At 42.0% G+C, this 22,372-nt stretch overlaps 1 protein-coding gene across 1 annotated transcript in view; it reads left to right on the forward strand.

Moving 5' to 3' along the window:
• Positions 1 to 491: 491 nt before the first annotated feature.
• Positions 492 to 22,372, forward strand: part of akap6 (A-kinase anchoring protein 6) — a 147,195-nt gene continuing 125,314 nt past the window's right edge. Inside the window, exons 1-3 of the mRNA XM_088354684.1 lie at positions 492 to 692; positions 3,276 to 3,467; positions 4,934 to 5,111. Coding sequence (XP_088210810.1) covers positions 3,331 to 3,467; positions 4,934 to 5,111 — 315 coding nt within the window. The 5' untranslated portion in view covers positions 492 to 692; positions 3,276 to 3,330. The remainder of the gene's footprint in view (positions 693 to 3,275; positions 3,468 to 4,933; positions 5,112 to 22,372) is intronic.

The raw sequence follows: 22,372 nt of genomic DNA on the forward strand, positions 1-22,372 counted from the left end.
TTATCTTTTATTTCTCACGCTCTCTCCCTCTCTCTCTTTTTCTTTCTTTGTCCCGCCCTCTCTCCTTTTCCCTCCCTCTTTCTCCTATTTCTTTATCTCTCTTTTTCTTTCTCTTTAATCTACTAGTCCGGCCCCCGACAGAATGTTTGTTCTATCGTGTGGCCCCTGAGTTCAAATGGGTTTGACACCCCCTAAATGTTGTCAAAATCCCAAATCTGTTTTTGTATTTTGAACTAGTTTGTTCTGCCCAACCAGGAAAGCAAAAAGGAGGAAAATGGAGCGGTGGGGGTTATCTTCCCACTCCTCTTCTTCCCCGTGGAATGGAGTGCCACACCCTTCCATCCAACCACAGCGCAGTCCCGCCTTCTCCATCCCAACCTCAGTTACCCCGGCAACAAGAGGCCCCTCTCCCTCTCTCTGACCCCTCCCATTCCTCCCCCCCTCCTCCCTGTCCCTCTCCTCTTCTCTCTGCTGGTGTTTCCCATCCTGAAGGTGCCGCATCATCTCTGAGTGTAGCATTAGCATCGCGCCAGCTAGCGCCGCAGTGAGACTGCTCCGTCCGCCGAGGGTGGTGTCCCCTCCTCCGTCCGGCCCATCCGTCCTTCATCTCTATTCCCTCCGGCATCCATCCGTCCGGTCGGTCTCTCCGACGAGTACTACTCGATTCCAGGGAAGACACTTACGCAGATGGGGTAAGTATTCTCCTGAATTGGTGCGAGTGTGTGATGCTACCTACTGGGAGTGGCTAGCTCAAGTCAAGGTAGCTAATTCGGGGACCTGAAATCCAGTTCCAGGCCAAAAGTGGGGCGAGACCCTCCTCAGCTTTATTCTGGTGACCCCGCCTGCACGGGCCCACGCCTTGCGTTCCTGGCCCAACCCTCCAAAAGTTTCCCAGGCTTGGGTTGGGATGCCGATTCTGGTTTCTAGCGTTGTGGGAATCCTTTGGATGGTTTTAGGGTCAGGTTAGGTTGACTGGGAGAGGGGTGGGGTCAGAGGAAACTGACAGAAATGGCTCAAACTACGATAAGATAAAAGGTTGATGATAATAATGAAAAGGGTTTGTAATCGTTGCTGTTGAGGTGTCAAGTTATGAGAGGGAGAAAGAAAGAAATGCAAAGAGAAATAGAAAAAGAGGAGAGAAAAGAGAAGGAGGGAAAGAGAGAATGGGAGAAAGAAGAGGAAAGCAAGAGAGAGAAAAAGAAAGAGAGTGCATAAGAAAGTAAAAAGACCCAGAGAGAGAAAGATACAAAGAAAGAGAAAATGAGAGACACAGTGAGCGAAAGAGAAAGAGAGAGGGAGAGAAGGAGAATAAGAGAGAAGGGGAGAAAGAAGAAGAAAGCAAGAGAGAAAAAAGAAAGAGAGAGCAAAATAAAGTAAAAAGACCCAGAGAGAAAAAGATACAAAGAAAGAGAAAATGAGAGACACAGAGAGTGAGAGTGAAACAGAAAGAGAGAGAGAGAACGAGAGAAAGAGGGGAGGGGAGAAAGAAGAGGAAAGCAAGTGAGGAAAAAAGAAAGAGAGAGAGAGAGAAAGAGAGAAGGGGAGAAAGAAGAAGAAAGCAAGAGAGAAAAAAGAGAGAGCAAAATAAAGTAAAAAGACTCAGAGAGAAAAAGATACAAAGAAAGAGAAAATGAGAGACACAGAGACTGAGAGTGAAACAGAAAGAGAGAGAGAGAACGAGAGAAAGAGGGAAGGGGAGAAAGAAGAGGAAAGCAAGTGAGGAAAAAAGAAAGAAAAGAAAGAGAGAGAGAGAGAAAGAGAGAAGGGGAGAAAGAAGAAGAAAGCAAGAGAGAAAAAAAGAAAGAGAGAGCAAAAGAAAGTAAAAATACCCAGAGAGAGAAACTTACAAAGAGAAAATGAGAGACATAGAGAGTGAAAGAGAAAGAGCGAGAGAGAATGACAGAAAGAGAGAAGGGGAGAAAGAAGAAGAAAGCAAGAGAGAAAAAAAGAAAGAGAGAGCAAAAGAAAGTAAAAAGACCCAGAGAGAGAAACTTACAAAGAGAAAATGAGAGACACAGAGAGTGAAAGAGAAAGAGCGAGAGAGAACGAGAGAAGGGGAGAAAGAAGAAGAAAGCAAGAGAGAAAAAAAGAGAGAGCAAAAGTAAGTCAAAAGACCCAGAGAGAGAAAGATACAAAGAAAGAGAAAATGAGAGACACAGAGAGAACGAGAGAAACAAAAGAGATCAAAAGAGAAATATTGAGAGAGGGAGAAAGAGAGAGAAAGAAAGAAATCCAAAGATGGATCGAAAGAGAGAAATAGAGAGGGAAAGAAAAGAGAAGAAGAGAAAGAGAGAAAGGGAGAAAGAGAGAAGGGGAAAGCAAGAGAGAGAAAGAGAGAGAAGAGAAAGTTAAGAGATAAAAAGAGAAATATTGAGAGAGGGGGAAAGAAAGAGAGAAGGGTATAAAGAGAGAAGGGGAAAGCAAGAGAGAGAAAAAGAGAGTAAAGAAAAAAAGGAAGAGAGAGCAAAAGAAGATAAAAGACAGAGAGAGAGAAAGAGACAAAAAAAGAACAAAGAAAGTGAAAAAGGGAGACAGACAGAGTGAAAGAGAGAAAGAAAAAGGGAGGAAGAGAGAGAGAAATAAATACAATTACGGCGTTTGAGAGAGGCACCTGGCTTTGGCAAAATCAAATTGACATATTTCAACCTGCAGCTCATTTTTCTCTTGCGCTTCCCTCAGCGTTGTCTCGCGGGCCAGATTCAACCCCTTAGCGGGTCTGATCCAGCCCGCGGGCCGCCTGTTTGACACCTTGGTATGGAAAATGTCTTTACCTCTAGACTTTAAGCCCCTTTAAACTACCTTTCAAGTTAAGTGTTAAATCACCTTAAAAGCTTTAACTCTGAGTCAAAATTCTGAATCATTATTTACCCATTCAGGATGTAAAAACGATACAAAAAACGATACCAAAAACTAATAATTTGGCATTGATAATCGATACAATTTTACTCATTTACTCTCACCTTTTCTATGTTAATTCTATTTGTTATGCTTTTAAAATGTTTGTCTACTTTGTTCACTGCCCTCAGTATCAAAAATGGTATCATCCAGTATCGGTATTATCTGTGTGTATGTGTTTTTCTCAGTCAATAGTGCCTTTTGTTACCCTGAAGTGACATCACAGTGATGTCATCATGTCTTCTCAGACTATTCAGCGACATCTCCGTTATAAGTAATAGAAAATCAATAATAAGTCACTTTTTTTCTTATATCCTTTTATCGCGCCGGGGCTTGTCGTCACGGCGACCCTCGATTGACTATCGTTGTTGACGCCACAGGCACCGCGGGTGAAAGGAATCTGCCCCTATCCGTCGCCTCGTCGTCTTGGTAACCATGAGCGTGGCGGCCCTGTCGCCCCTGAGCCCCGAGCCTCCCACCCCCATGCTCACCGCGGCCACGCCCACTTTACCCCAGGAGGGGGCGGGGTCAGCAGGACCCGAGATGGGAACAATCGAGACGGCGGCCGACAGGTAAACTACCGTACTTAATCGTTAAAGTTAAATATGAGTCGACACATTGGATGCAATGGGAATTGAACCCGGGTCGAAGTGGTAAGTGGTAAAAGCACGAGTGATTTAAATAAGTGTTTGGCAACCACTGGGCTGCGGTCCGGTACCGGGCTTTGGATCATTTGGTACCAGGCCGTACAGAAAGAAAGGAAAAAGTCTTATTTTTTTGCTTTTACCGTATTTCCTAGTGTATACGAGCATTTTTATTCACCCCCCCAAAAAAAATCACAGTTTTAATGTGTATCATACCGATGCAGTACATCACTATATTTGCATCCTTACCATAAGGCCGTAAGAATGGTAGATGACTAAGGAAAAGGCATTAGATATTATCTCTTCATCACTCTTTTATTACTCCTGGTGCCACTTTGTAAAGGAGCATTATGGGAAAGAGTTCAGCCCAAACAACGTTGGCCATCATGGTTGCGAGAGGAAAAATAATGTGATATTGGGATAAAATCGAATGCCTTTTCTTATGTTTTCTAGTTCTTTAGTGGTCTAGTGCAGGGGTGTCCAAATTTCTCAGAAAGCTGGTATGATTTGGTGAAAATAGATAGATAGATAAATAGATAGAAAGATACTTTATTCATCCCCGTAGGGAAATTCACACTTCCAGCAGTATCCTTGTGTTGAAAAATAAAATAATAATCAAATAAAAGAAATAGAATACAGAAATACCTAATATAACGTTTTTCTAGAGAGTATTTAAATAGTGCTCCGTAAAATACACACTAATTAAAATAGGGTAATATGCAAATGTGAGGGTGGGGTTTAATGTGGGCTTTTACTCCCCCAGGTGGAGTTAAAGAGCCTCATGGCATGAGGAAGAAATGATCTCCTCAGTCTGTCCGTGGTACAAGATGTGTTAGGGCATTCTATGCCACCTGGCAATAAATTCACCCTCCGTGAAGGGTTTGCAGCGCCTGACAATCATTTCAATTTCACTCGCGAGTTTTCATGAAAAAGCGCTGCTGTGCCGTTAAAACAGCTTCAAGTTGCTTCGCCTTTTCACAGGGTTTGTTTCCAGTTAGCTTATTTTTAGTCAGCTTGTTTTGTCTGATGCACTCATGATATTGTATTCTTTGAAAAGAGACACAGTCTTTTAGCAAATTAGGCAGACGCAGTTGTTTCGGATTTAGGTGACAAAATACTCCAATTTCCATATGTCTTGGAAGTGGCGGCCCTCACAGTCAATTTTCGTTGTTTTTTTTGTTTTGTTTTTTTACTTTCGCTGTTTTGGAAATGTTTCACAGGAAGCCAAGGGCAAGGTGTCTGATGATGAATCGGTCTTTGAAGGACATGAATGAAATACATTGTCAACTTTATGTTATTTTATGTATATACAGGAATAAATCCAGCTAATTATTGTGAGAGCGAATATGAATATAAGTGATGCTGTCTTTGACCCCGCCCCTTTATACCACCAGGACCAATGAGAGGCGCCCCCCGCCGGTGCAGGTGTGCGCCGATTGGCAGGTGCTGCTTCACCTGCCGCAAACCGAGGCTTGGCTCCGTGCTAGCGGCGCCAGGGTGGCGCGACTTACCCATTCGGTGGCGCAGGACGGCGACCACCGGCACGTAGACACGCACTTGCTGCAGCTCAAAGTGAGTGATATCGATTGTAATATCGATTTTCTTTCACGTCATTGTCAGAGACCAAAAACGGAGACAGGACACACGTAATCGAGTTCAAAAAAGGGGTCAAAGCCGGGAATCAAACAGGAACCAGGACAGGAGAAAGTCAGGGTCGAAAAGGCTTGCCTAGCAGGAGCTGAGGTTTGCAGACGGACTGACAACCGGTGACAGCAAAACGGGGGTATAAAAATTGACTGATATCCAATCATCGTCCGAGGCAGTTGGCAAAGGCATGAGTAATCATGAGAGTTATAGTCAAAACAATAGCAACATTTGCTAGCATACCTCCCGATAAACATATAATTGATCTGGTTAATGGAAACACCTTGAAAAATTACATAGGTAATTAAATTAAAGGTAAGGAACGTCGAGTAACAATACCTTAGTCAATATCGAGCTGATCGCCCATTTTTTTCCACTGCTGGCCTGTAGTGCAATGTTTCTCAACTTCTGGGTCGCGGCCAAATTTTGGTACCCGTTTTCAGTGGGTAGTGGTGGCAAAATGGAGCCCCGCTAAGCAATGTAGCCCTGCAGGGAAATGCTCCACACACTCGTAGGGGCTTCAAGATTAATTTCGTCGACTACGCCATCATGTGGACAGATAAATGTATAACATGCTTGCTTAAAACCACATGTCTTGGCCCTCACAGTCAACTTTCGTTTTTTTGTCGCTATGTCGGAATTGGCGTGAGTGTAAAATTTGCTATAAAAAATTCAAAAATATATATACCCAAGAGGTTTCTTTTTTGCAGATAATTTTGCCTGCTTTTGAAAAAGTACATGTTATCAATAATGTGCGATAGCTAGTTTGTAAGGAATTGGAAGTGCATATTTCTGTGATTCCCAGGTTTAAGGCAACACACACCTCGAATCACGGTTCATGAACCACTCATCTAGAATATTCGTCACGTGCTTCAGGGATTTCAGGAACACATCACTAGTCAGGGGACTTCGCCTGGGCAATAGATTACTATACATCCATCCATTATCTGCACTGCTTATCCTCAGTAGGGTCACGGGGGTGCTGGAGCTATCTTCAGGCAGTGGGCAGGGGACACCCGAAACTGGTGGCTATCTCACTCGCTCATTCACACCAAGGGACAATTTGGACTGGTCAAATAACCTAAATGTGGGAGGAAACCGGAGTGCCCGGAGAAAACCCACGCAAGCACGGGGAGAACATGCATACTACACACAGGGGGTTCGATCTCTTGACCTCAGAACTGTGCCGCACACGCGCTAAGCACTGCGCTGCTGTGCTGCTTCAATAGAATACTAACCAAAACAAAATAAATAAAGGTTAATTAAACTCCTTCACAATAGATGGCGCTAATGCCACGCAAATGCAAGTTAACATCCGCCATTTCACGTCAAGGACCTAGGTGAGGAAGCACAGCGCAGAAACAGATTAGTGCAGCAATGGAAGCCTTTATTCAGACGGGGAGTCAGGTATCAGGGTAACAGTATCGAAATCACCAAAGGCAGCAGTCGTGGTCCAAGAGGCAGGCGAGGGGTCGGTGATCTGCTAAACTCACTTTAGCAAAGATGGCAGTCCAAAGATCCGGCAGGAGGTCATTGAGAACCAGGAGGGCAGGCAAGGGTTCGGTACACTGTGGTAAACAAGACTGTGACAAAAGAGCTTAGGACATGACAAACTAGCCCAGAGCTTCTTCTTCTTGGGGTTTAACGGCGGTTGGCTTCCATCTCTTCCATCCTCGTCACCATTCCCCTACTCAAATCCTGGTAAAGGAGGAAACGGAGGGTTTAAATCAGGGGTGTCAAACTCATTTTAACTCGGGGGCCACACGATAGAACAAACATTCTGTCGGGGGCCGGACCAGTAAATTAAAGAGAGAAAAAAAGAGAGAAAGAAATAAGAGAAAGAGGGATGGAAAAAGACAGAGGGCGGGACAAAGAAAGAAAAAGAGAGACAGGGAGAGAGCATGAGAAATAAAAGATAAAAAGTGGTGAGAGAGGGGGAAAAGAAAGGGAGAGGAAGAAAGAAATCCAAAGAGAAATAGAAAGACAGAAGGAGAGAAAAGAGAAAAGTGCGAAGGGTAGGAAGAGAGAAAGAGAAAACAGAGAAAAGGAAAAAAGGAAGTTAAACCAAAAGAGGTTAAAAGACACAGAGAAAGAGACAAAGAGCAACAAAGGAAGAGAAAAAGAGAGACACAGAGAGTGAAAGAGACAGAGACAGAATGGGAGAAAAGGGGTGGAAGAGAGAGAGAGAGAGAGAGAGGGAGAGAGGGAGAGGGAGAGGGAGAGAGAGAGAGAGAGAGAGAGAGAGAGAGAGAGAGAGAGAGAAATAAATACAAGTACAGTGTCTTTGTGAGAGGCACCTTTCTTTAGCAACACCAAGTTGACATATTTCAACCTACAGCTTGTTTTTCTCTTGCGCTTCTCTTAGTGTTGCCTCGCGGACCGGATTCAATCCCTTAGCAGTTAAGTTCAGTGTTCTCACTCTCCGTTTGTCAGTCGGTCAACGAACCTCTGCCCTGCAAGATGAGGGTTCTGACTCGGTCCTGTTTTCCTTTTGGTATTTACTATCCGGTATTTTTCCCGTCTATTTTGTCCTGTTTAATATCGGTTTCCAGTCTCGTTCCCGTCTATTTTTGTCCTGTTTATTATTCTCTCCAGTTTTCGTTCTCGTCTAGTTTCTCCTGTCGGTCATCGACATCCTGATTTGTTGTCAATCCTGTCTGTCCCTTCCTGTCCGGTATCGACCCCATCTGTCTGATATCAACTCGGGCAATTGGAATCGGTCTCGTCGGTCTCTGGCTTCCTGTCCTTCCACGCCAGACCGGCTACCTAACGTGCATGACTCCCCATTTCCCGTAAAATAAAAGGCTTGTGTGAGAACGTCACGCGATTGGGTCCTGTATCTGTTCTGGTCCTGACACCCAGTGTGTAATATTTTGTCTAATGCAAACAAAAACCACGGAGGCAACCTTAAGTAGGGATTCCACTATGTACAAGAAATACAAATTTCTCAACCTGTGATCATTTTAAATATAACCATAAACATCAACCAGTTGAGGGTGTCCCCTGCCCACTGCCCGATGATTGCTGGGATGGGCTCCAGCACCCCCGCGACCCTACTGAGGATAAGCGGTGCAGCTAATGAGATGAGATGAGATGAGATGATAGTTTTTGCCTCGTATTCAAATCAATGTTGTTGGTTTTTATTTTACTGAATGAAGGTTTTTTTGTACAACTAGGATGCACTAAATATTGCACACTGTCCCTTTAATGTGAACTATTCAAATTAGGACAAATTCATATCTTAAAAGTTACCAGTGAGTCAGTGTTCAAATGTGTGAATGATTCTTCGCGCTTAACCCCATACATCATGTGTACTGATACCAGTTGTCGATATCGAGTTGATTGCCGAGTTTATTTCACTGTATTGGCTCTTTTGACTGCTACCCTGTAATGGCTGTTTTCCTCTAAAAATAGATTCAATTTCATGCAATTCTATAAGAAAATGATCCGATTTGTTTTTCGAAAGGACATTTTATTTATCAAGATACTTGTGGTATCGGTACTGGTATCAAATGATAATCAAACGAATACAAAATGTTCAAATGAAGTTGATATAAAATCTAAAAAGTTACCAGTGAGTCAATTTGCAAATGTGTGAATGATTCTTCGCGCTTCACCCTATAGATCATTTTCATTGATACCAGTTGTCGATATCGAGCTGATTGCCGAGATTATTTCACTGGATTTGCTCTTTTGACTGCTGCCCTGTAATGGCTGTTTTCCCCTAAAAATAGTAGCAATTTCATGCAATTGTATAAGAAAATGATCCGATTTGTTTTTCGGAAGGAAATTTAATGTATCAAGATACTTGTGGTATCAGTATTGGTATCAAATGGTAATCAAATGAATACAAAATGTTCAAATGAAGATGATATAAAATCGAAAAAGTTACCAGTGAGTCAATTTGCAAATGTGTGAATGATTCTTCGCGCTTCACCCTATAGATCATTTTCGTTGATACCAGTTGTCGATATCGAGCTGATTGCCGAGATTATTTCACTGTATTGGCTCTTTTGACTGCTGCCCTGTAATGGTTGTTTTCCCTTAGAAATAGGCGAAATTTCTATAAAATTCTATAAGAAAATGAGCAGATTTGTTTTTCGGGAGGAAATGTCATGTATTAAGATACTTGTGGTATCGGTACTGGTATCAAATGATAATCAAACAAATGTGAAATGTTCAAATGAGGACGATTTAAAATCTAAAAAGTTAGCAGTGAGTTAATGTGCAAATATGTGAATGATTCTTCACGCTTGACCCCATACATCATGTGTACTGATACCAGTTGTCGATATCGAGCTGATATTTGCGCATTTGACCGTTGCTCTTTAGTGGCTGTTTTGCACTTAAAAATATCAACGATCTCATGGAATTCTCTAAGAAAACAAATAATTTTTATTTTGGGGAGGACATTTCATGTATCAAAATATGAGTGGTATCGCTACTTGTATCACACCACGACCAACAATGGAAATAACCAAATGAGAACTTGGAAAAATCTAAGTTACCAGCGAGTCAGTTTGCAAATATGCAAGTAATTTCCTGACTCTAAGCCATCCCGTTTCCCATCATGCCTTTCTCAGCCTCCGGATGCTTACGCAATATTCTAATGCTCGTTTTATTTGCTTGATTTATTTTGCTCACTTGAATAATTCAACATCCGTTTACGTAAGAGGACGGATGTGCTCATGCAATTATGAAATCATCATATCTATGACGTCATGAATTAAACATTGAGAAATGAATACGTGTAGCTAATAAGTCATTGACTTGATTTAAACGGACTGTACTGTATTAGAGGTTGGAAGTCAACGTTTGCTGCCATCTAGCGGCGAAAAATCAGATTGTCGCTAACGACTATAAACTGCTCATTTGTGTTGATAAAACGTTATGTTATATTATTATTATTATTATTATTATTTTCAAATCGATACAAAAGGCATTTTTGTGTTACTGATAAAAATCCTTATCTTATTTGACTTTATTGTGGTTTTACGGCGACAATTCACCGAAAAACCGTGCTAATTCTAAACGGGTATTTCAAGGGGGACATCTAGTGGTTACTTGGTACAATTACAACTCATACGTATTTTAAATGGTCTGGGAGCTAGAAAAAGCCAAATAGCCTTATAGCACGGGTGTCAAACAGGCGGGCCGCAGGCCAGATCAGGCCCGCTATGGGATTGAATCCGGCCTCAGAGAAGCGCGAGAGAAAAACGAGCTGCAGGTTGAAATATGTCAACTTAATGTTGCCAAAGCCAGGTGCCTCGAACAAAGACACTGTACTTTTATTTCTTTCTCTCTTTCTCTCTCTCTCTCTCTCTCTCCCCCTCTCTCTCTCTTTCTCTCTCTCTTCCTCTCTCTCTCTCTCTCTCTCTCTCTCTCTCTCTCTCTCCCCCCTCTCTTTCTCTCCCACCCCTTTTCTCCCACTCTCTGCCTCTGTCTCTTTCACTCTCTGTGTCTCTCTTTCTCTTTTTAACTTATTTTGCTCTAACTTCCTTTTTTCCTTTTCTATTCCTCTCTTCCTACCCTTCGCACTTTCTTTTCTCTTTTCTCTCCTTCTGTCTTTCTATTTCTCTTTGGATTTCTCTCTTCCTCTCCCTTTCTTTCCCCCTCTCTCACGACTCTTTTTATCTCTTTGGTTTCTCACGCTCTCTCCCTCTCTCTCTCTTTTTCTTTCTTTGTCCCGCCCTCTCTCCTTTTCACTCCCTCTTTCTCTTATTTCTTTATCTCTCTTTTTCTTTCTCTTCAATCTACTAGACCGGCCCCCGACATACTTTAACTTGATTACTTTCAATTACTTTTGGATTACTCCAATACCAAATATGCTAATAAAAGACAAAAGAAAGTAAATAGGAATAAAATGACTCAATTTTGTGCAGGCTTGGGGAGTAACGGAATACACGGAACGGCAAAAATGATGTCGGCAAGCTGTTTGGGTTTATTTTCATTTTGTTTCTGTCGCATTTGATGTTCGTTTTGCCGGAGATCAAAGAGATCAAAGCCAGGAGAGAAAGCTTACCACGTGTTGTGAGTCATCATTTGATTCCTATTTAGTTTCTTTTGTCTTTTATTAGCATATTTGGTATGGGAATCATCCAAAAGTCAATGAAAGTAATCCAGTTACAGTAACCCTACCCAACCCTGCTTATCAATAATGGCAGGGGGGAAATATATGAACATATTTGTAGGTGAAAATGTTTGTGTGTTTATCCATCTTTCTGCCTGGGGCGCTTTTTGCCGCTTCGTGACCTTCACGTTGTCCCCAAGGACGCCATTAGTGTGTGTGTGTTTTTGTGTATGTGAGGCCTGGCATGCCATTGCAAGCTGCAACAGCTGCGTGAAAAAAAGTTGTGGCACGCCGTGATGTCCTGTTGGTAAAGTTTGTCAACCAGCGGGCCACGAGAGTGCGTCGGGGTGTCGAGCAGGCGGCCTGCGGGCCGGATCGGGCCCGCTATGGGATTGAATCCGGCCTGTGAGACAACGCTGAGGGAAGTGAAAGAGAAAAAAGAGCTGGAGGTTGAAATATGTCCACTTGATGTTGCCAAAGTCAGGTGCCTCAAACAAAGACACTGTACTTGTATTTCTCTCTCTCTCTCTCTCTCTTTTGCTCTCTCTCTATCTCTCTTTTGCTCTCTCTCTCTCTCTCTCTCGCTCTCTCTCTCTCTCTCTCTCTCTATCCCTCTCTCTTTCACTTGCTGTCTCTCTTTTTCTCTTCTTTTGTCCCTCTTTGTCTCTTTCACTCTGTCTTTTTACCTTCTCTTGCTCTTTCTTCCTTTTTTCTTTTTCTCTCTCTTGTCTCTCTTTCTCTCTCTCGCTTGCTTTCCCCCTCTCTCTTTCTCACCGTCTCTCCTTCTCTTATTCTCTTTTCTTTCCTTCTCTATTTATCTCTTTTGATTTATCTTTGGATTTCTTCATTTTCCTGTCTTTCTTCCCCCCTCTCTCACTATTTCTCTTTTTATCTATTTGGTATCAAACATTCTCTCTCTCTCTCTTATTTTCTTTCTCTCTTACTCACTTTCTCTCTTTCTCTTCTCTTTTCTTTCCTTCTCTATTTATCTTTGGATTTCTTTCTTTCCCTCTCTTTCTTTCCCCCTCTCCCACTATTTCTCTTTTTATCTATTTTGTTTCAAACATTTTATCCCTCTCTCATACTCCCTTTCTCTCTTTCTCTTTTTCTCTTTTCTTTCCTTCTCTATTTATCTCTTTCGATTTATCTTTGGATTTCTTCATTTCCCTCTCTTTCTTCCCCTCTCTCTCACTATTTCTCTTTTTATCTCTCTCTCTCTCTCTCTCTCTCTCTCTCTCTCTCTCTCTCTCTCTCTCTCTCTCTCTCTCTCTTATTCTCTTTCTCTCTTACTCCCTTTCTCTCTTACTCCCTTTCTCTCTTACTCCCTTTCTCTCTTACTCCCTTTCTCTCTTTCTCCTCTTTTCTTTCCTTCTCTATTTATCTTTGGATTTCTTTCTTTCCCTCTCTTTCTTTCCCCCTCTCTCACTAATTCTCTTTTTATCTATTTTGTTTCAAACATTCTATCCCTCTCTTGTACTCCCTTTCTCTCTTTCTCTTTTTCTCTTTTCTTTCCTTCTCTATTTATCTCTTTTGATTTATCTTTGGATTTCTTAATTTTCCTGTCTTTCTTCCCCCCTCCCTCACTATTTCTCTTTTTATCTATTTGGTATCAAACATTCTCTCTCTCTCTCTTATTCTCTTTCTCTTTTACTCCCTTTCTCTCTTTCTCTTCTTCTCTTTTCTTCCCTTCTCTATTTATATTTGGATTTCTTTCCTTCCCTCTTTTTCTTTCCCCCTCTCTCCCTATTTCTCTTTTTCCATTTTGTTTTTCTCTCCCTCTCTTTCTCTTATTTCTTTCTCTCTCTTTTCTTTCTCTCTAATCTACTAGTCCGGCCTGCGAGAGAATGTTTGTTTTATCGCGTGGCCCCCGAGTTAAAATAAGTTTGACACCCCTGGTCTAGTGTGTTACAGGAAAGTTTATTTAGCAAAAAAATTAAAGTATACGTTTATGTTTGACTCAATACAAGATGCCACACTTTCAAAAACTGTGCGTGTCTTTGATTATGTGTATGGAGATGGGGGGCAGCGTTCCCTCTAAGCTGCGCGCGTGCGCAATTGCGCACGGCTCGCACAATCTCAGCGCACAAAAATCAGGGCTCAAAATTACTAAATAAGAAGCAACTTAAGTCAAAGTTACAGTGCATGAAGGTCAAAATACACGGGTTCCCCTGACGTTGGGTCCTAAATGCGGTATTTTGAAGTCGAGTTGAAGGTGAACAAAGTTGAGTAAAGTTAGTAGAGTTGGTCGAGAACCGGCTTCTTCGGCTCGGCTCACTAAAAGGAACCGGCTCTTTCGGGTCCTAAACGGCTCTTCGGGTTGTTTTTGCTTCTTTTATCCCAACATGACCAAATGTTATGTTAACTTATGCACAAAATGACTTAAAGGAAGGGGGGAATAGAACAAAAAAGAAAAAAATACCAAAATGAAAAAGTAGTGAAAAGCTGAGAAAAAAAAAGAAACTAAAGGAAGAGGAAAAAAAGAAGGAAAAATTTAGAAAAAAAGCCAGAAAAAAAGAAAAGAAAGAATGTAGGAAAAAGGGAAATAGAGAACAAAAAGAAAAAAGTAACAGCTCGGAAAAAATAAACACAATGAGATTTTTTTTTAAAGGAATTTAAAAAAAAGTAGAAAAAAACACAGAAAAAAGAAGAAAAAGTTTGTGTTGCATTCAAATAATTTCCAATAATATCAAGTGAATCTTGTTGCCAACATTGTACTTCCACTAAAAAACGTGAATAAGTACGGTTCTGTATCTTACAACCGACTCAATAAGCCCCCAAAAATGTTAATATGCGACAAAATATATCAGGAAATAAAAAGAAATGGATATCTTGTGAAAGAATTGTAAGAACAAACGACCTTTGTACATGAGTCAATTCATTCAAAAGAGAAAAATCATTTTGCATTGCTGGAAACTCAGCGAAATATCAAGTTTTGGACATGTTTGATAATGAATTATCTTGCCACACTTGGGATTATGGTTGCTCACTGTTGTTTCAAGCGTTGCTCACCAACTTTGTGTGAACGCTCAGACCCGTAAGGAAAATTACAGGGAACCTTGCTGTGGGGCAATGTGTTTGTGCACTTTGTGGCAAAATATTGTGCGCGTGTCATACAGTGTGTGATGAAGTTTTTGTAGTGAGGGTGAGACGGGTCCCAAAATAACTGGCAACTGTTGCCCCCCCCCACCCTCCACTTCGCCACCACCCAATGAAAGAAGCAGGTCAACACGCATACACTAGTGTATGCACGTACACAACTACACTAACGCACACTTAGTCATAGGCTCACACAAACACTCGCTCAGAAATCCAAGACACGGCGTGGCGTCCAGACAGAAGTTTGGTTCCTGGCAGTTTTTGATTTTTGATTTCAAACTCCTTAGAAGAAAACAAAGACAAATAAGGTAAGAAATATGACTTTTTGGTGACATTTTTGTGGACCTGGAGAGAAAAGGTTGCAGGGGAGTGATTGGTCTGGAGGGTTTTGGTGACCTTGCTCGGTGATGTCATCCAGTGGTGGTTGCTATGGTTACGTGAGGCGAAGAGCAAATGATAGTGTGATCTGTTGACTTGGAAATGGTTGTTTGTAAATATGTCCGTTCTTTTTTTTAATTTATGATACTGATACCAATATCGATACTGATGATTAATCATCAAAGAGGTAACGTATTTTTGGAGTCTATTATTTACAGTAGGTTTCTTCATTTTTCTCATGTTGAGGTTTTTGAGTTTTTCCTTACTCTCATGTAGGTTTTAGATCAGGGGATGGTGTCATAGGTTTCTTCATTTTCCTCTTGTCTAGGTTTTTGAGTTTTTCCTTGCCCTCATGTAGGTTTAAGATCAGGGGATGGTGTCATAGGTTTCATCATTTTCCTCATGTTGAGGTTTTTGAGTTTTTCCTTGCCCTCATGTAGGTTTAAGATCAGGCGGTGGTGTAATAGGTTTGTTCATTTTCCTCATGTAGAGGTTTTTGAATTTTTCCCTGCTCTCATGTAGGGTTTAGATCAGGGGATGCTGTAATAGGTTTCTTCATTTACCTCATGTTGAGGTTTTGAGTTTTTCCTTGCTCTCATGTAGGTTTTAGATCAGGGGAGGGGGTCATAAGTTTCTTCCCTTGACTCATGATGAGGTTTGTAGTTTTTCCTTGTCCTCATGTAGGTTTTAGATCAGGGGATGGTGTCATAAGTTTCCTCATTTACCTCATGAGGTTTATAGTTTTTCTTTGCCCTCATGTAGATTTTAGATCAGGGGATGCTGTAATAGGTTTCTTCATTTACCTCATGTCTAGGTTTTTGAGTTTTTCTTTGCCCTCATGTAGGTTTTAGATCAGGGGATGGTGTCATAGGTTTCTTTATTTTCCTCATGTAGAGGTTTTTGAGTTTTTCCTTGCCCTCATGTAGGTTTTGGATCAGGGGATTGTGTCATAAGTTTCTTCATTAACCTCATGTTGAGGTTTTGAGTTTTTCCTCGCCCTTATGTAGGTTTTTTATTAGGGGATGGTGTAATAGTTTTCCTTATTTTCCTCATGTTGAGGTTTTTGAGTTTCTCCTTGCTCTCATGTAGGTTTTAGATCAGGGGGTGGTGTAATAGGTTTCATCATTTTCCTCATGTAGAGGTTTTTGAGTTTTTCCTTGCCCTCATGTAGGTTTGAGATCAGGGGATGGTGTCATCGGTTTCTTCACTTTCCTCATGCAGAGGTTTTTGAGTTTTTCCTTGCCCTCACATAGGTTTGAGATCAGGGGATGGGGTAATAGGTTTTTTATTTACCTCATTTCTAGGTCGTTATTGGGGACGGGAGAACAGACGTGGTCGAGATCAAAACAGGTTGTAATTAGGGATGGGAGAGTAGACGTAGTCGAGATCAAAACTGATCGTAGCGGCAGACAAACAGGAGCAAAAAACAGACAGGCGAAAAAGGGCTTGCCGTGTAAAAACAGAGATTTGCAGACGGACCGACAATGGGGAACTGACAGGACAGTTTAAATACTGACATCGAGCCAATCTGTCAACAAGCCGCAGCTGGCGCCACACGGGCGGGGCCAATTGGGCGCCATGGCAACCGTGACAAAAGGAGGTCTTCATTTGCTTGAAGAGTGCTATAGAAATGCAGACCATTTTCGAATTTTGTCATATGATGAGGGGAAAATACTGGAATTACACAATTACGTACTTGGAAACATTGTAAACATGGTGTTGTTGGAATTAACTATCAAAATGTACCGTTTACCAAATTGTTCGAATTAGTTATCTGACTCCATTAACCAAACACAACCTACATTCGCACAACATTTTATGCGCGCTCGTTTTTTGAGGGAAAAATTAACTGGAAAACCGACATTTCCACACGGGGGCAGATTTATTTTCATTAACAATTTAACTAAGTGTACTCCATCGAAAACAGCCAAATTAGTGACGTTTTAGTCTGTGGGAAGCCTTTTACTCAAGTCCTTTAGCTTTCTCCTATTGGCCATTTTCTCCCCGCAAAATGGCGTGCCGACTCTTCCCATGGGTGTGCCATGGAGGCCCCCTGGGCTTCACCGTTTTGTAGAAGAGTCCCGATGTCTGGGGTACTCAAAACAACACCGAGCGTTTCTACGTCATCAGGGTCTTTCTGCGTCTGGATGTACTGATTATCTCATCAGCCTTACGTCCCGTTCCCGCCGTTCCTGTAAACAACATTTTCCACCAGTGTGCCCTGACCTCGCACCACAGCCCAGTCAGTGAATATATTTTGCATTAAATGTAATTTGTATTCAATCGTATAAAATCCTTTATAGTCAAATCTACAAAATCCTTCAGTGTCTACTATATTTTTTTTATATTTATCTAGTATCTTTGATAATAAGATAGCATATTTCAAGTTTCCTCGTCGACATCAACCTCTTTGACCCTCTCGTGCAAATGACTCTCTTTGGAGAATTCAACCTCGGTTTGCCACCTTTGAAGCGCCGCATTTGACGGCGGTCCGGCAGATGGGAGGAGTTTGAAGGTTATTGGTCGAAACGGGCACCGCCTTTTGATGTTTTTGGCGCCTTTGATGCCGGCAGGGGGGGAATGACCTGACAGTGCGATTACACGTGTGTGCCCTGGCACATGAAAGACGCGAAGGAGTATCAGAAAGTTACAACGAGGCACTCGTCGGAGTTTTAAAGTGACGTGACACCTCTTTGATGATTCAAGCGGATTTCATGACACTGACAGAATGGGCCCCTTCTCCTCTCCTGGGGCGCTTTTTGACGTCCCAGCGGATCGATTCGGAGGCGTAGGCGTTTGTTCTCCGGTGTTCAAATAAAAAGTTGGCCTGTTTGATTCCCCTTGCGAATGGAGTCCCGCAAAGCTTTGATGAGACAGGTTTGGAGGTTGGCAAGGGTTAACGTTTGATGAAGGAGGAAGTTTGGCCGTAAGAACCTCCAAAACGAGTTGACCCAGAGGTGGTGTTTTCAGGAGGAAATGAAAGGTTTGAATTAGGGGTGTCGAACGGGCGGCACGCGGGCCGAATCAGGCCTGCTAAGGGATTGAATCCGGCCTGTGAGACATTGCTGAGGGAAGTGCAAGATGAAAACGAGCTGGAGGTTGAGATATGTCCACTTGATGTTGCCAAAGCCAGGTGCCTTTCATAAACACTGTACTTGTATTGCTTTCTTAATCATCCCTCTCTTTTTCTCTCACTCTATCTGTCTCTTTTTCTTCGTCCCTTTTTCTCTCAATCTCTCTCTCTCTTTCACTCTCTGTCTCTCTTCTTTCTCTTTCTTTGCTCCTCTTTGTCTCTTTCTGTGTCTTTTTACCTTCTTTTGCTCTCTCTTCCTTTTTTCCTTTTTCTCTCTTTCCTCTCTCTCTCTATCTCTCTCTCTTGCTTTCTCCTTCTTTTTCTCCCCTTCTTACTCTGCTCCTTCTCTTTTCTCTTTCCCTCTATTTCTCTTTGGATTTAATTCTTTCTCTTTTTTCTCCCTCTTTCACTATTTCTATTTTTATCTTTTGTTTCTCACACTCTCTCTCTCATTTTTCTGTCTCTTTTGTTGTCTTTTTATCTTCTTTTGCCCTCTCTTCCTTTTTTCCTTTTATCTCTTTTCTCTCTTTCTCTCTCTTGCTTTATCCTTCTCCCCTTCTCTGTTTCTCTCCTTTTCTCTTTCTCTTTGGATTTCATTCTTTCTCTCTTTCTTCCCCCTATCACTATTTCTCTTTTTTATCTCTTTTGTTCCTCACGCTCTTTCTCTCTTTTTCTCTCTCTCTTTTTCTCTCTCTCTTTTTTGACCCTCCCTCCCTACTTTTCTCTTTCTCTTATTTCTTTCTCCCTTTTTTTCTAATCTACTAGTCCGGCCCCCGAGAGAATATTTGTTCCGGAGTGAAAAGGATTTTGACACCATTGTCACCCTGGTTCACATTGTCGTTAGGTGTGAATGGGCGAGTTGTCTGTCCCTGTGAACTGGTTGCCAGCCAGTCACAGGGTGTCCCCTGCCCACTGCCCGAAATTAGATGGAATGGGCTCCAGCACCCCCGCGACCCTACTGAGGATAAGCGGTGTAGATAATGGACGGATAATCCGCATAGCTGTTTTAACTCAACAGTTAATACAAAAATGAAGCTTTTAATTAAATCTTACATATTTGAAGCTACTTTATGACTTAGGTTGAATCTTTAAAGATGCTTTATCTCTGGTTCTACAGCAGCTTTAATGCTTTTTGTTACAAAGCTTCATTCCCCTCCATTTTAACAGCACAAAAAACGCCCCCATGTGGACTCTAAACGCATCACGTGCCGGTCTCTCTTGTACTGTTAAAGCCCGTGTGCCCGTGACCAGTGTTCCCTCTAAGCTGCGCGCGTGCTCAATTGCGCACTGCTCGCACATTCTCAGCGCAAAGAAAATCTAGCCAACGCACAAAATTGAGGGCTCAAAATTACTAATTAAGAAGCGACTTAAGTCAAAGTTACAGTGCATGAAGGTAAAAATACACGGCTTCCCCTGACGTTGTGTCCTAAATGCGGTATTTTGAAGTCGAGTCGAAGTAGAACGAAGTTAAGTAAAGTTAGTAGAGTTTGTCGAGAACCGGCTTCTTCGGCCCGGCTCACTAAAAGGAACCGGCTCTTTCGGGTCCTAAACGGCTCTTCAGGTTGTTTTTGCTTCTTTAATCCCAACATGACCAAATATTATTTAGAATTATGCACAAAATGACATAAAGGAAGGGGGGAATAAAACAAAAAAGAAAAAAGTACCCAAAAAAGCTGAAAAAAGAAACAAAAGGAAGAGAAAAAAAGAAGGAAAAATTTAGAAAAAAGCCCAAAAAAAGAAAAGAAAGAAATGTCGGAAAAGAGTAAATAGAGAACAAAAAGAAAAAAGTAACAGCTCGGAAAAAATAAACACAATGAGATTTTTTTTAAAGGAATTTAAAAAAAAGGAGAATTTTTTTTTAGAAAAAATAAGAAAAATTTTGTGTTGCATTCAAATCATTTCCAATAATATCAAGTGAATCTTGTTGCCAACATTGTACTTCCACTAAAAATGTGATTAAGTACAGTTCTGTATCTTACAACTGACTAAATAAGCCCCCAAAAATGTTGATATTATGCGACAAAATAGATCAGGAAATAAAAAGAAATGGATATCTTGTGATAGAATTGTAAGAACAAAGGACGTTTGTAGGCCGTACAACCTTTGCAATAGTACATGAGTCAATTCATTCAAAAGAGAAAAATCATTTTGCATTGCCGGAAACTCAGCAAAATGTAACTTGATGTCAAGTTTTGGACATGTTTGATAATGACTTAGTTGCCACACATGTGATTGCTGTTGCTCACTGTTGTTTCAAGCGTTGCTCACCGACTTTGTGTGAACGCTCAGACCCGTAAGGAAAATTACAGGGAACATTGCCCGTGACCTACATTATGGTGGTGGACCACCGCAACCTCATCTCATGAGACGGCAAAGGTCATCTAAATTTACCTCTGGAGCGTTTATAGCGTCCCGGCTGGCTACTTGGTCCACTCGGCACTCTGTCAGAACTTGATAACAGGCGCTGGCAAATTTCCTCTTCTGGTTTGGTAACGTCGGAACTAGAGAACTTGTCTTGAAGAAAGTACAGTTAGGTCGTAGTGAGTCAGGATTACATTTCAGACACAGCGACAAAGCAACATTACAAATAGATATACATGCAAAGCAGGGGTGTCAAACTCATTTGAACTCGGGGGCCACACGATAGAACAAACATTCTGTCGCGGGCCGGACGAGTAGATTAAAGAGAAAGAAAAAGAGGGATCGGGGCGGCAGTGGCTCAGGAGGTAGAGCGCTCGTCTTGGGATCAAGAGATCGCAGTTCGAATCCCGGCTCCTCTGTGTTACATGTCAAAGTGTCCTTGGGTAAGACACTGAACCCCCAATACCCCCAATAAGCAGGTGAGCGCCTTACATGGCTGCACGGCCGCTATTGGGAAATGTGAAGCACATTGTAAAGCGCTTTGGGAAGTCATTGACTTGAAAAGCGCTATATAAATGCAGATCATTTCATTTCATAAAGAAATAAGAGAAAGAGAGAGGGCGGGACAAAGAAAGAAAAAGAGAGAGAGGGAGAGAGCGTGAGAAACAAAAGATAAAAAGTCGTGAGAGAGGGGGGAAAAGAAAGGGAGAGGAAGAAAGAAATCCAAAGAGAAATAGAAAGACAGAAGGAGAGAAAAGAGAAGAAAGCGCGAAGGGTAGGAAGAGAGAAAGAGAAAAGAGAGAAAAGGTCAAAAGGAAGTTAGAGCAAAAGAGGTTAAAAGACACAGAGAGAGAAAGAGACAAAGACAGAGTGGGAGAAAAGGGGTGGAAAAGAAAGAGAGAGGGAGAGAAATAAATACAAGTACAGTGTCTTTGTGAGAGGCACCTGGCTTTGGCAACATCAAGTGGACATATTTCAACCTGCAGCTTGTTTTCCTCTTGCGCTTCTCTGAGTGTTGTCTCGCGGGCCGGATTCAATCCCCTAGCGGGCCTGATTTGGCCCGCGGGCCGCCTGTTTGACACCTGTGATGTAAAGGAATAATGAAATGGTATTCACCTTGCTATGATGTAACTTGAGCTGGTTGAGTGGAGTAGTGGGTGGTTGCAAAAAGGGGAGGAGACTGCAAGGTCGGATCATCAAAATGATACCGATTTTAAACCTTCCACCTTCAAGGATTTTCATGCTGTTGGGAATTAAATATGAAAATGGACCGTTTACCAAATTGTTCGTATTAGTTATCTGACTCCATTAACCAAACACAACCTACATTCACACGACAATTTATGCGCGCTCGTCTCTTGAAGGAAAAGATGAACAAGAAAGCCGACATTATCACACGGGTGCAGATTTAATTTCATTAACATTTTAACTAAGTGTACTCCTTCGAAAACGGCCGAATTAGCGACGTTGGAGTATCTGGGAAGCCTTCTTCTCAAGTCCTTTAGCTCTCTCCTATTGGCCATTTTCTCCCCGCATAATGGCGTGCCGGCTCCTCCCATGGGCGCGCCAAGGAAGCCCCCCCTGGGCTTCACCATCTCGTCGAAGAGCGTCGCGATGTCTGGAATACTCAAAACAACACCGAGCGTTTCTACGTCATTAGGGCCTTTCTGCGTCTGGATGTGCTGATTATCTTATCAGCCTTACGTCCCGTTCCCGCCGTTCCTGTGGACAACATTTTCCACCAGGGTGCCCTGACATCGCACCACAGCCCAGCCAGTGAATGTCTTTTGCATTAAATGTAATTAGTATTCAATCATATAAAATCCTTTATAGTCAAATGTATAAAATCCTTCAATGCCCTCAGAAGATTACCTTGCTTTAGGGTAACAATTCACATGCTGTGCTCCATGGTTATCATGTTGTTACTTCTCCCTTTAGCATCAATACAATTTTTGGGACCCATGGCGAATAAATAGAGTAAAATACAGTTTTGTATTTACAAAGCACATCAGATTCTGAGCTATATGAAAGGACAGAAAGGCATTATGGGAGTTACTTCTGTCACGGTTGCCATTTCCCTCACTTGGGCCCGCCCGTTTGGCGCCAGCTGCTGCTCGTTGCCTGATTGGCTTCCCTCCTATTTGAACACAGTGCTCTCATTCACTCCTTGTCAGTCCGTCAACGAACCTCTGCACTTGCAAGACTTGTGTT

This window comes from Urocampus carinirostris, chromosome 15, assembly GCF_059441175.1.
Source record: "Urocampus carinirostris isolate Australia breed hairy pipefish chromosome 15, RoL_Ucar_1.0, whole genome shotgun sequence".
Lineage (NCBI taxonomy): Eukaryota > Metazoa > Chordata > Actinopteri > Syngnathiformes > Syngnathidae > Urocampus > Urocampus carinirostris.